The 13,314-nt window shown below is 50.7% G+C and overlaps 1 protein-coding gene across 3 annotated transcripts in view; it reads left to right on the plus strand.

Moving 5' to 3' along the window:
* The window catches only part of UBASH3B (ubiquitin associated and SH3 domain containing B), a 141,356-nt gene that overhangs the window by 107,714 nt on the left and 20,328 nt on the right, over positions 1 to 13,314 (plus strand). For all 3 annotated transcript variants that reach the window (XM_033407345.2, XM_004280688.4, XM_033407344.2), the window contains exons 3-6: positions 434 to 620; positions 2,192 to 2,390; positions 5,888 to 6,057; positions 11,003 to 11,211. In XM_033407345.2, the coding sequence (XP_033263236.1) occupies positions 434 to 620; positions 2,192 to 2,390; positions 5,888 to 6,057; positions 11,003 to 11,211 (765 nt within the window). The remainder of the gene's footprint in view (positions 1 to 433; positions 621 to 2,191; positions 2,391 to 5,887; positions 6,058 to 11,002; positions 11,212 to 13,314) is intronic.

Here is a 13,314-nt window from a genome sequence, read left to right on the forward strand (position 1 = left end):
TACTTACTTACCTTCCAGGATATCGCTACCCAGGGCTGACCCCACAAGGCGACCCTCCAAGCTTGCCTCATCTTTGGAGGCACATGCGTTTAATCCTAGACGGAGCTGGAGGGACAGGCCGGGCTGGAACAGTACTGATGGCCTGGGAAAGGATTTGGGGTTCATCCAAAACACTTCCTGGAGAGCGGCCTTAGGAGGGAGTCGTGGGATGCCCATGCGATAGGACAGGCAGGAGTAGAGAAGTTGGTGCATCTGAGAGTTGGTTACAAAGTGTGAGCTTCGAGGGGTGGATGTTTAAAGTACAAAACTGAAAACCCTCCCGCTGGCGGTGCTTGGTGGGGTGGAGGCTGCCCAGGATGGACCTTGATGTCAGTTCTCCCTTTGCTTCCATTGTTCTCAAGTGAGGTGTGCTCGGCCCCCCTCTCTCTGGCAGGTTGTTCTCCCACGTCGGCGACCCCTTCCTGGATGACCCCCTGCCCCGGGAGTACGTCCTCTACCTCCGCCCCACCGGCCCCTTAGCGCAGAAGCTTTCCGACTTCTGGCAGCAATCGAAGCAGATCTGCGGCAAGAACAAGGCGCACAACATCTTCCCTCACATCACCCTCTGCCAGTTCTTCATGGTGAGCTGCAGCCCCCCACCCTGGGGCGCCTGCATCCCTCCAGCCCCGGGGGACTGGAGTCAAAGCTGGGAGCTGGGCTTCCCGGGTGGCGCAGTGGTTGAGAGTCCGCCTGCCAATGCAGGGGACACGGGTTCGTGCCCCGGTCTGGGAAGATCCCACATGCCGCGGAGCGGCTGGGCCCGTGAGCCATGGCCGCTGAGCCTGCGCGTCCGGAGCCTGTGCTCCGCAACGGGAGAGGCCACAGCAGTGAGAGGCCCGCGAACCGCGAAAAAAAAAAAAAGCTGGGAGCCTCTCAGGATGTTGGTAGAAACAGTCACGGGCTCCAGAGTTGGGTGAGCCTTTGAGGAATCAGTGAGGTCCACGGCTGCTCACCCTGGTCCTCTTTCTAACACCTGCCGAGACCTAGGTTCACCCTGGGTCTGGTGTGGCATCGTGATGACCGTGTGCTCCTCAGGACCCAGGGGACAAGCCTGACCCACTGGGTGGCACACTTGTCTGGTAGCCACAAGGGGAATGGATTCTCTAACCTAGCTTCTCCTGTCTGTCATCTCCCTCCCCTCTCACGAGGAAAGAGCAGACATTAGAGAGCTGGGGGTGAAAAACGTAGTCTACAGATGGGGGGAGAGACTTAGCCTCCTGCACACCATCCACAGGTTGTGCCGTGCTGGATCTTTCTAGAGATGGCTAGGATACATTTCCCCTGCCATAGTTACCTAGCCCATAATTCTAGCCATCATGAAGCTTATGCAGAGACTGAATCAAATCCCTCTCATTCCAATAAATGTAAACATATTGCATCTACTTTGGTTCTCTGCAGAGATGGAGAAGAATTGACGTGTCCAGCTATAGTCACAATGAAGCAGAATGGTAGCATTTTAAGACAATATGTTTTTCTAATATTGGGGGTTGTTTTTCCAGAATCTCATTCATATTCTCCCCCATCTCCACCTTTTATAGGTGAAAATATGTTCCTAACACCTTCTCTTTTACCATTCATGCTGAAAATTAAAATGATGATCATTTCCTCTTAGTCATCCAGGCTCTTTCTCAAAAGCATTCAGAGTTTCAGACACTCTCATTGTTTCTTCTAGTGCCCGGGGGAGGCGGGGGGAGGATGAGGATATTGCAGCTCTTGCAGCCTCATTCTTCCCAAGTATCATGGGGGTGGAGGTAGAGTCAACTTTGGATCATGTAAGTGGAATAGAAGAGGCACAAACGATGCAAAACTGTAGAAAACACACAACGACTTATCGGGGGGTGCTGTACACTCTCTTGGCACGTCCCTCATGCTTGCTTTCTGCTGGACCGGCCCTACTGCATTCTGGCGGGGCTCAGAGGAGCACATCGGAGCAGGGAGAGAGGGAGGGGAGAGGTTGTCCGTCGCCCCAGTTTAATTGACTGGTCGGATAATCCATTTCCAGATAATTGGGAGGCTGCAGGTCTTCTCCCTGCTCACAGACAGGAATGACGGTTCAGTTAGCAGCCTCCAGCTCTGGGCAGAGGATGCCAAAGGTGAGTAGCGGCAGACGTCTCCCCTTGTCTCTGAGCGAAGCCTCTTGTTTCCCTGCCAGTGTGAGGACAGCAAGGTGGACGCCTTGGGGGAAGCCCTGCAGACCACCGTCAGTCGCTGGAAATGTAAGTTCTCAGCCCCGCTGCCCCTGGAGCTCTATACCTCCTCCAACTTCATCGGCCTCTTCGTGAAGGAAGACAGCGCAGAGGTCCTCAAGAAGTTTGCCGCCGACTTTGCTGCGGAGGCTGCCTCCAAAACCGGTGAGCTTCCAGCTGCCAGGCCTGCCCTGGGCCCTGGGAATTGGAAAGTCAGGAAGGAAAGGGACAGGAAATGATGTGGAGGAGGAGGGTGGAGTCGGGAGGTAGAGGGGTCCTGCAGGAATGGGCAGAACGTGCCCAAGAACACAGCCGTTTCCTGCAGGACCCCACACCTCTTGCCCCTTTAAAAAATATTCAGGGCTTCCCTGGTGGCGCAGTGGTTGAGAGTCCGCCTGCCGATGCAGGGGACATGGGTTCGTGCCCCGGTCTGGGAAGATCCCACATGCCGCGGAGTGGCTGGGCCCGTGAGCCGTGGCCGCTGAGCCTGCGCATCTGGAGCCTGTGCTCCGCAACGGGAGTGGCCACAACAGTGAGAGGCCCGCATACCGCAAAAAAAAAAAAAAAAAAAAAAAATTACAGTTCTGCTAACCTCCTTGAGAGCAGGTCCAGTGTCTACTCCCTGACACCCACGTTGAAGGTACATAAATGACTGTTCCCATTGAACTACAAATGTGTTCCTTTGCAGCCCCACCATCTCTTCCCTGTTCAGAAATAAGGAACTTTTCCGTGTGTGGTTTTTTTTTTTTTTTGGCCATGCTGCCCTGCTTGCAGGATCTTAGTTCCCCGACCAGGGATCGAATCCCGGGCCCTCGGCAGTGAAAGCGTGGAGTCCTAACCACTGGACCGCCAGGGAATTCCCAAGGAACCTTCTTTTCCTCCTCCAAACCCCCATCCCAGGCAGGTGTTAATCTGGGTCTCCCCGTCCCCTCCGTGTGGACCGAGGTCTTTGCTCAGGGGGTCATACAGCACAGAGAGTAGAGTGGAACCACTTAGCATCCAGTAATAATCAAATCCACTGAGCCAACACCTTTCGACTTGCTGAAGCCCAGTAGACAGGCCCCTAAGCCTCAAAAGGGCCCTTATCCACCCCTTTATAATGTCACCTGCTCTTTGCATGGGAGGTCTCAGTTCAAGCTAACAACTGAGGTTTACCGTCAAAGGAATCAGTTTGGAGGGACGCTCAGGATGTGTGCTGACTTAAAGGCGGGCGGCGGCGAGACGGGACAGGAGGCAGAGGTTTGCAAAGCCTTCCTGTGTGACTGCAGGTGCAGACAGCTCCGCAAGGGCCTCGCCTGCCGTGAGACAGACAGACAGTGGGGGGCGGGGAGTCTTTTTGGTCCCTTTAGAATGAAATCAGGATCAGCAGGTGTTTATTGGGCACCTACTGTGTGTTTATCCATGAGGAACACAACAGGGAAGAAGAGGTGGTTTCTCCAGGCACCGTGTCATAAGAGCTGTGAGAAGAGAGGCCATCATCCCGCCATGGGATGATGGAGTGGGGCCCCCTTCACAGAAGAAAGGACAGTCACCCCGGGAAGACGCTGATCCGTCGGATGGGAATAGGGCCCTGCAGGAGGGCAGGTGGCATGAGCGCAGGCAGGAGGGAGCACGGTGCTGGGGCCGGTGGGCCATCGCCCTGATCAGAGTGGAGGGCGTGAGCTGCCCACCCGGGTCCTGAGTGTTGAACGCAGTGCTGGCAGAGGCCCCAGCTGGCCAGCCCCGCCCTTTGCTCCCTGGGCTCCTGACCTTTGGCCTCCACCTCACCTGCTTGTGTCCCACTCTGCTCTTTTCATCCCCAGCTCGGGGCCTATTTCTCAGTGGCCTTTTCTACCAGAAAATCCCCAAATAGGGCTCAGGACTCTAGGAAGAGTGTGGTGAGGGCCCAGCATCACTGAACAGGATCACAGTGAGGTCTCTACTCTCAGAGGAACCCGGGCCCTTAGGTCACCTCTGTGCATTGGGAGCCTGCTCTCCTTAGATGCCCCACCTCCACCCCTTCGTCCCCAGGGACTCGTCTCTGCTCTCTGACTTCGGTGGAACCTGCCCCCTTCACAGGAGCATAAAATTTCAGAGAAATGGCCTCATAGGCAGATTATTTCCTGTTCCCATCCCTCCACCTCAGGGAAATGGCTCTTTTCATCCCACAGTAGCTATTGTCAAAACCACTAAAACTCCCACAAGAACCAAATCTAATGTTGTAGCCACAAAACCCAAATCATTCGCAAGTGAGTAAAGCAGGTCTCAGCCAGGACGCGGCCAGTTCATAAAGTGCATATTGAGCAAAACGCAGGCGGGCCCTTGCAGGCTTTCCTGCCAGGAAGGGGGCGAGCCAGCGCCTCCCCAGCCATCTGAGTCCTCTCTGCAAGAACCGGTGGGCTTGGCTGGCTTCTCGGCCCTGGTTCGGCCCCCTGCTGGCGACTCGGAGAACTGGGTGGCCCGGTGTGGGAAGCGGGCCATCAGGTCTTTGCCCTAGAACTTGTGTCATGGTGTTCAGACGTGTGGCAGACCCAGATTCCGTCAGCGAGTAGATGAAGTGTCATCCTCCATCCTTGATGGTTTAAGGAGATTCATTCGTGTGTCTTCATTCATTTAACAAATACTGAAAGCCCGTGGGGTGCTGAGCACGGGTTGGGGGGTAGGGGGGTTATAATCCATGAACAGGACACAGAGCCCTCGCCTTGGGGGGCTTACACCAAAGAAACGCATGTAGTATAACAGAAAAGTACTCAAAACCACAGCCCCAACTTCTACAATTCTTCTACCTCTGTGCGACTTGAGCAAGCCCCTTAATTTCTGGAATTCCCTAAATCCCCTCTAGTTGCGTCTTCTTTGGTGTTTGAGCTTGGACAGTAGGTGAATCTCCCTCACTGAAAGACGGACAAAAGACAAAATCTCTTGCCTTGTGTAGGTAGACTGGTTTCTTTTGGTTTGGTTTTTAGGGTGTCTTAGAAGAACAGTCTGCCTACTTTAAACCTGTGGTTTTCAATCGGAGTGATTTTTGCTCCATCTCTCCCCAGAGGTCCTTTGGCAAGGTCTGGAGTCGGTTTTGGTTGTTACAACTTGGGGGCTGCTGCTGGCATCTAGTGAGTAGGGGCCAGGGTTGCAGCTAAGCACCCAGTAATGCACGGGACAGCCCCCATAACAAAGAATTATCTGGTCCAAAATGATGTTGAGAGACCCTGTTTTAAACTTTGAAAAGAATCCATCTTTTCCTCTCATTTCTCCATCAGAGCCACCCAGAAGCTAAGAGGCTTGATTTCAAAACGAAGGCAAGATAACCTGGGGAGTCCCATGAGGACAAAATTTGCTCCTTATTTCCACATAAACTAGCTCATCCCTTTAGGTCTCGGTTTCCTCATCTGAATGGTGGGGCCAGTGACACTCATCTGGATTTGTTGGGAGCAGCTGCCAATCAAAATGATTGTCTCTCAGCTGGTCCAGAAAAGCCAGACATGTGGCTCCTTCTCTCTCGGACTGTGGGTTTTTCTCCCCCGCCCCGCTCTTATTCCGCTGCTGTGAAGGAGAGACACAGGTTTTGTCTGACCGAGGGACTCTGTCCTCTGCTATTTGGGAAACAGATTTATCAGGGCACCGTTCTGTGTTTTTCCTTGTCTTCACCATCGAGATGCAACAGCTGCCTCTTTCCTTCCTTCTTCCAGAAGTGCACGTGGAGCCTCATAAGAAGCAGCTGCACGTGACCCTGGCTTACCACTTCCAAGCCAGCCACCTGCCCACCCTAGAGAAACTCGCCCAGAACATTGATGTCAAACTCGGGTGCGACTGGGTGGCGACCATATTCTCCCGGGATATCCGATTTGCTAACCACGAGGTAATGTCTCCCTGGGGCTCCTGACTCTGCCAGGGGTGCCGGGGTGCCATCAGCACCAGTAGCACTTGCTGCTGTGGGGAGATGGACACCAAAGGGAAGTAATGCCCAGGAGTCATCTGGCCTGGAATTTCATCCAAGCACTGGCCGGCTCACTGGGAAGCTTTGAGCTTGCATCTCTTGTCTCTGGGTCCCAAGTGTAATATCCCCATTGTTCTATCTGCCCTGCCAACCTTACTGGAATGATATAGAAATGAAATGGGAGAATAGATAGAAAAGCATGTTGATACATTTTTAAATATTCTATCAGTTCACAGTATTAACAGGTAGAAGACACCATCCTGATCTTAGGTGAGGAGAACACCTAAATACAAAAAAGACCCCAAACAAACCCTGAACACATAGCTAACGGATATTTGCTGAGTATCTGTGGCATGCAAGTTACCATGGAACATACTAAAATTTTATTTATTTTATTTTATTTTTGGCTTTGTTGGGTCTTCGTTGCTGCACGTGGACTTTCTCTAGTTGCGGCGAGCAGGGTCTACTCTTCGTTGCGGTGTGCGGGCTTCTCATTGCGGTGGCTTCTCGTTGCAGCACGCAGGCTTCAGTAGTTGCAGTACGGGCTCAGTAGTTGCGGCACACGGGCCCTAGAGCGCGCGGGCTTCAGTAGTTGTGGTGTGTGGGCTCAGTAGTTGTGGCTTGCGGGCTGTAGAGCACAGGCTCAGTAGTTGTGGCGCACAGGCTTAGTTGCTCTGCAGCATGTGGGATCTTCCCGGAGCAGGGCTCGAACCCATGTCCCCTGCATTGGCAGGCGGATTCTTAATCACTGAACCACCAGGGAATTTTAAAATGTGGTCCATATGAAATGAAAGCACAGACAAATATTGTGAGAGTTTGTGTGTATCACATGGGAGACCTGAGAGGGACAACTGATTCCAGGACAGGCAGAAAGATTGGCATGGTCCTGGCATCCTTCTTTTGAAGGAATTGACATTGCTTTCCAGGACAAGCACGTGCCATCTCTGAAGAGTCTTATTGTCCTTTTTTTCCTGAAGGAGAAGCTGAGACATAGGGATTCAGTGGCTGGTCCAAAGCTAAAGAGCAATTTAGAACCAGAACTGAAGCCAGATGCCAGGGGTTCTGACCAATGAAGACGGGCAGCCCATCTAAAAAAAGACCACAGAGTTTGCAACAATTGTCATCCAGTTTAACTACATTTACGAAACATGCGTGTAAATCGTTTCCTAGTTTTTCAGCAGCAAAAGAACTGATATTTTGTTAGTTTACGTAGCCTTTTAACATCTGTTTTAGGTGTGTTTTTTAAATATGAAAAAGAGTTAGAAATTCAGGGTCTAGGCCAGGCGACCTCATTGTTGTTTTGGAAGTGTTTGGAAGAGCCAACCCACGACGAAGGTCCAGGACTGTGCGCAGGGCCCGAGAGTATCAGGGACGTACAGGTTTGTCTGGCTCTGCTGATGGGAATGTCATGTCCTCCTTCCAAGTCATTTGATGCAAGTTTCTGTAAAGACACAGCAAGGAGACTGGGCTTAATCTTACTTCAGGATTCTGAAATCTCCTGGACTTGCTTAGCATGAGCCCTAAATAGAACGAGAGAGGTGTGGCTGGCTGGATTCCTTCCGAGGGCAGAGAAAAAAAAGTCAAGGGTGGCATGCCAATGGACGGTGAGAAGTCACCTTTCTAAGAGAAGGAAGGTGGCGATGGAATTTTCCGAGGAATATCTTCTAATCAACACTGCCCTCCAGTTAACTCAGAGGGTAATTGCTTTTCTGCCTGACCCACATTCTGCTCAACTGGCACGGAGGGAAAGAGGCAGCTAGCGCCCACATGAATTATTTTCTAAAAATAACGTGGCCTCTTTTATCTCTTATTTGTAAAAGCTCATTTATTACTGTTCCTCCTGATAAAGTTCTCCGTCCGAGGTCATCTGGCTTTAGCTGTGCCCTCCTGCATATGTAAACCTCTACTTGCCTTTCTCCTCCTCCTGTGCCCAGGAGGCAGGATGGATTAACTGGTCCAGTGAGGTGACAGATGTCCGGAGAAGGCCAGTGGTTTAGGCAAGGACACTCAGCAAGTGATGCTTTGGAACCCTCTGGGGTCTCACCCCTCTTCTGTTCAGATGCTCACTTGATGTGGGCTTGCAAATGCTTGCTTGTACTTCACACCATCTCTTCCACGTTAGCGATCCCAGTGTGCCATGCCCGTTTTATGTGTCAAGCACTAGAAATCTAGAGGAAGGACAGAGTTACAGAAAAAGCATAAATTCTGGAGTTGGGCACACACGGCTTCAAATCCTGGCCCCCTCACTTTAGCGGTGGTTAGATTCGCTTTTACAACTTCTAGAAAATAATCCAGTCCTTAGTTCTCTCGTGTGCAGAATGCCGACAATATTTTGCTGGACTGTCGCATGAACTAGAGGACATATGGAAAGGTCCTACCGTAAGAGCCAGCACAGAGTGGGCATAGCGACAACGACAAAATTGCCACAGCTGTTATTGTTACTGAGAGTAAAAAGGGCTTCAGAGGCAAAGAGGGTCAGTTCCTGTCATCACCTGGGGCTGTATCTGCCCTTCCCAAAGATGTCAGTCAGCAAACTTTGAGCTTAGTCCCCAAGTAGGAAGGGAGAGAAAACATACTTGAGACAGACTCAAGAGTGCTTACAAGTAGATGCTAAACATAAAAGAGTATCACATAGGACAAAACTAGGCACGTGAGCTGAGATCCCCCAAACTTGGGCTGACTTCTGCACACGCTTTTGGTAAGTGGGAAAGGGCTATGGGGACCTGGGCACCGGTTATAATTTGAGATTTGCCGCAATACCTTGATGGTTTTCTTATTGATTATTCGATAAATCAAAGCTCCTTATTGTCCAACTACCCTCTGCCCAGGACACGATGTCCCCTCTGCTCCTTTCTGTGCCTCGATCTCCCTGGAGATCGCCTAGAGCTAGAACACTTAGCCCAGCGCCCCCAAGTGAAAGGAGGAATGAGTTCTCCCAAGTCATTTTTAAGGTTCTCAAAGAAGAGACACTTCTGCCAAGTCAAAGGCATCATTAGCCAGGACTATGCTGCACTTGAGTGTCTGAGGAACCTGAGTTGAGTTTAGACTTGTTCCCTGTGACTTGGTGCCTCTCTCCACCCTGTTCCAGGAAAAGGAATGTTCCTTTTGGTGTCTCAGCACATACCTAGCCTATAGATTTAAGATTTGTTTTCTTTAAGCTCTTTTAACAACCCAGCAAAAAAAAACCTTCCTGGTTAGTGTGGAAACATGGTTTGAGTGAGTATGTGGCAGAGGAGTGGGAAGGCGATGGGATGCAAGAAGATCTAGGGCTGAAGGGGACATCAGAAATCCAGTGGAGCAGGTAGTCAAGTTCTGTACATTATCGTGTTCATTCTCTGGGGGGAAAATCATATTTTTACTGGCTCCTCTCATTAGCAACTGCCAGAAAGAAATTCTTTATTGACATGCTCTGATGTATCACCTTGACCCCAGTGAGCTGATGAGCTCACAAGCCTACCCAGCACAGGATTCAGGGGTCAGCATCAGCTAGACGGAAAGGTAACCCCTTGAAAGCCAGCCATCATGGGTCATAGAAATAATTATGCTCCTTCTGTGTACCAGAGGCCTCAGGAGTTTTCTTAGGTTGTCTCATTTAACTTTTATAGTCCGGGTATCATTTGACAGATGAGAAAACAGAGGCCAAAGTTAAAAACCTGTACGTGGGAACCAGAATATTTTGCCTGCCACTGGTAGCTTCAAGATCAAAGGAAGAGCGGATAGAACAGCCCCTCTTAGCCCTCGTGAAACACAGAAAATATTTTCCTTACTATTGAGGTCTCCTGCTGTTAACAAAAATGGAGTAAAAGAAATGTTTTCCAAAGCATCTTCATGCCTATGCCTGTGATGTTTCTACATACCAGAAAAGGAGACAAAAAGTGGAATAAATCAGCCAAGTGGCATAGCCTGAGGTTGGCCCTGGGGGCTTTTTCTGAGCCCAAAGAAGGAACACGTGGTCTCCATCTGTTCACTGACAAAAGCTGGTTACAGACATGACACACTGATGGCTGCGAAAGATATTTTTCTTTCTAGGCCTTTGTTAAAAATGGAGGTTTAAAGAAAGCTTTTTTTTTTTAAATTATTTTATTTATTTTATTTTTGGCTGCATTGGGTCTTCGTTGCAGTGCGCGGGCTTCTCACTGCAGTGGCTTCTCTTGCAGAACAGGGGCTCTAGGCGCACAGGCTTCAGTAGTTGTGGCACGTGGGCTCAGTAGTTGTGGCGCACGGGCTTAGTTGCTCCGCGGCATGTGGGATCTTCCTGGACCAGGGCTCGAACCCGTGCCCCCTGCATTGGCAGGAGGATTCTTAACCACTGCACCACCAGGGAAGCCCTAAAGAAAGCTTCTTGAAGGCAGGGACCATGTCTTGTTTAAGCCGCTGAGTTACATGGAAGGGAGAACACTTCATTCCCAAAGCCTTCCTAGGGGAGTCTCCATCTGGGCATCGGTGACATCTGCATGGAAGACTCCCTTCCCGTGAGTTGCATTTCCAGGGTCTATTATGGCACCTACCCCGGCAGACGGAGCAGAGAAAACTAGGTCCAACCCCGTTTGTACAGAAGTTTACCGGAGAGCCTACAGGTTTTCAGATGAATTTCTAAAAACCGTATCTTTTGAAGCAAAGACATGCCTGAAGGAAAGTCTGGAGACAGCCAGGAGCGCCAGCACATACTCACAGTACCCTGAAAAGAGAAGAAACGCCTTCTGATCTGAATCCAGATCTCCTCAGAGCCTGCAGACCCCAGGGGCACCTGTCAATGTCAGCTTCTGGACGTGTGCCCTGTTAGAGCAGAGCACACAGACCGGCCCTGGAGGCGCTCAGAAGCATGGGTCAGATGTGGGCCTCACGCATCCCTCTCCTCCTTTTTCAGACGTTACAGGTGATCTACCCCTACACCCCGCAGAACGACGATGAGCTGGAGCTGGTCCCTGGGGACTTCATCTTCATGTCGCCCATGGAGCAGACCAGCACCAGCGAGGGCTGGATCTACGGCACGTCCCTAACCACAGGCTGCTCCGGACTCCTGCCTGAGAACTACATCACCAAGGCTGACGAGTGCAGCACCTGGATATTTCATGGGTGAGCAGATGCTAAGTTCTTTGTCTGCTGCTTTTCAAAGAACACTGTGGAGTTTGAGGAGGTGGCGGGGAAACGGACTTGATTGATCCTGGACGGGCAGGGCAGCAGTGCCAGTAAATGAAGTCCGAGGGGGAAGAAAGCCCTATTGGTTCCAGACTTTCAGGGAAGGGCGGAGCTGGGGCATGAGAAGAATGGGAGATGGCTTGCCCTGCTTTGCTCTGCCTGCCCCCATTGGATGTAACATCTGTCTGAGTTCCTGACTGGAGACTAAACTGAGGCTGCTTGGGGGACCATCTCTTCTGGCCTCAGTGTGGGTCATCCCAGCACTGAGTCTTTATGGCTTTGGGGCTTCTGTCCACTCTTTCTTGGGTCATTGCACGGAGGGGTCTGACTCCCCAGAGAAGCAGGACAGGTTCCCACTATGCCAGCCAGACCAGTAGTGAAAGGATTTGCAAGGGTCAGGAAACCGAACCGCCACTCACCGTGAGGTTACCCCGAGCAAGTCCTGAGACTTGGCATGTGAATGCCTAGATGACAGAGACCATTTCTGTGGCAATGGGCAACCGCCAGAGCCTTAGAAAGGCAAGCGGTCCCTCCCCCACCCAAGTTTTCTGGAGAGTGATAGCGTTCCACCCATCCCTCACTCCTGCTTTGCCCCCAAAGCAACCTGGTCCCACGTTGAGAGTGACCTGTGCTGCATGACCAGCTTTGTCCTGAGAGAGAGGTGCCTTTTGTTCCTCTTTTATGTTTCTTAATCGGAGGAGTTCAAAGCCAGCCCTTCCCTGGTGCACGCGGGCATCTGGCCAGGGTGTGCGTGCTGGTTTGTTTTTCCTCCCTCTTGTTCTTGCCATGTGCCAACGTGGCTGAGAGCCGGAAGCTCTGAGCACCAGCTGCATGGTGTGTAACACTGCTTCTCTTTTATGACAGTAATAACAGAGACAGGCAATTTCAGTGAGTGTTTTGCCTGGAGGAAGAAAAGAAAAGACAGTCCCCTACCCTGGTTAGCAGCAAGCCAATAAACCACAAACCCAGGGATGGGAAGGAATATCTTCTTCCTTCATAACCGCCTCCCCAGCAAACCTTCCTCTTCCTTCCCCGTCCCCACCCAAGGAACATCCAGCATTTGGGGGCACAAATTGGAAGGTCAAAGCTGCCTCGTGTTCCCGAGACCTTTACTTTTTTTTTTTTTAATATTTATGTATTTATTTGGCTGTGCCAGGTCTTAGTTATGACACGTGGGATCTAGCTCCCTGACCGGGGATTGAACCCGGGCCCCCCTGCATTGGGAGCACAGAGTCTCAGCCACTGGACCACCAGGAAAGTCCCCCCGGACCTTTGCTTTTTCAGAAATGTTTCTAAGTTGGGTTTCCAAAGTCACCGTTTTATCCCTGTAAAAAAAAAAAAAAAAAAAAAAAAAGCATAATATATGTGAAGAAACGGAGAATCAAAAGATTATTTGATGATATACAGCTCCCAGATCACATTCTTAAAAGTAGGGGTCCCTGTGGGAAGAGTATGTGGGAGAAGTTCTGCTGACCCGGTTCAGATCTCTGCATCTAAACCCACTCTTGCCCAAGTTAGAGCTCTGCTGAAATTGGGGGGGGATCCTCAGTGACCTCAGTCCATGGATCCCAGGGAGGTCTGTGTGTCATCTCCCTTTATTTGGAGAGATTACTAGTGATGTTATTTCCCTGGGAACCATGTCTGAAATTTCACTATCAGCTGCTACAGCCAACCCAGCTGAGAGTGGGGGAAATACTAATATACTAGGTGTTTGTTAGGACACTGTAATTAAGAATTTGAGTTTTTACTCCAGTAGTCTTAGATTCAAATCCTGACTCTCCCACTCACCAGCTGTGTGACCTTGGCCAACTAACATGACGTCTCTGAGCCTCAGTTTGCTAATCTATGAGATGGAGATGATAATTGCCTTTCCCGTAGAGGCGTGTGTGAACACTGCTGTAAAGGACTTAGCTTTATGTGGATCAGGGCCGTGTATAAAACAGCACTGAATCTACAAGAGCCATTAGCTTTACGGTTATTTTCTTTTTCTAACTTGTCTTTTCTAGTCCTCTCTTACATGCTTGTCAAATCAAATGTCTC

The sequence above is a fragment of the Orcinus orca genome, chromosome 8 (assembly GCF_937001465.1).
Source record: "Orcinus orca chromosome 8, mOrcOrc1.1, whole genome shotgun sequence".
Taxonomy (NCBI): domain Eukaryota; kingdom Metazoa; phylum Chordata; class Mammalia; order Artiodactyla; family Delphinidae; genus Orcinus; species Orcinus orca.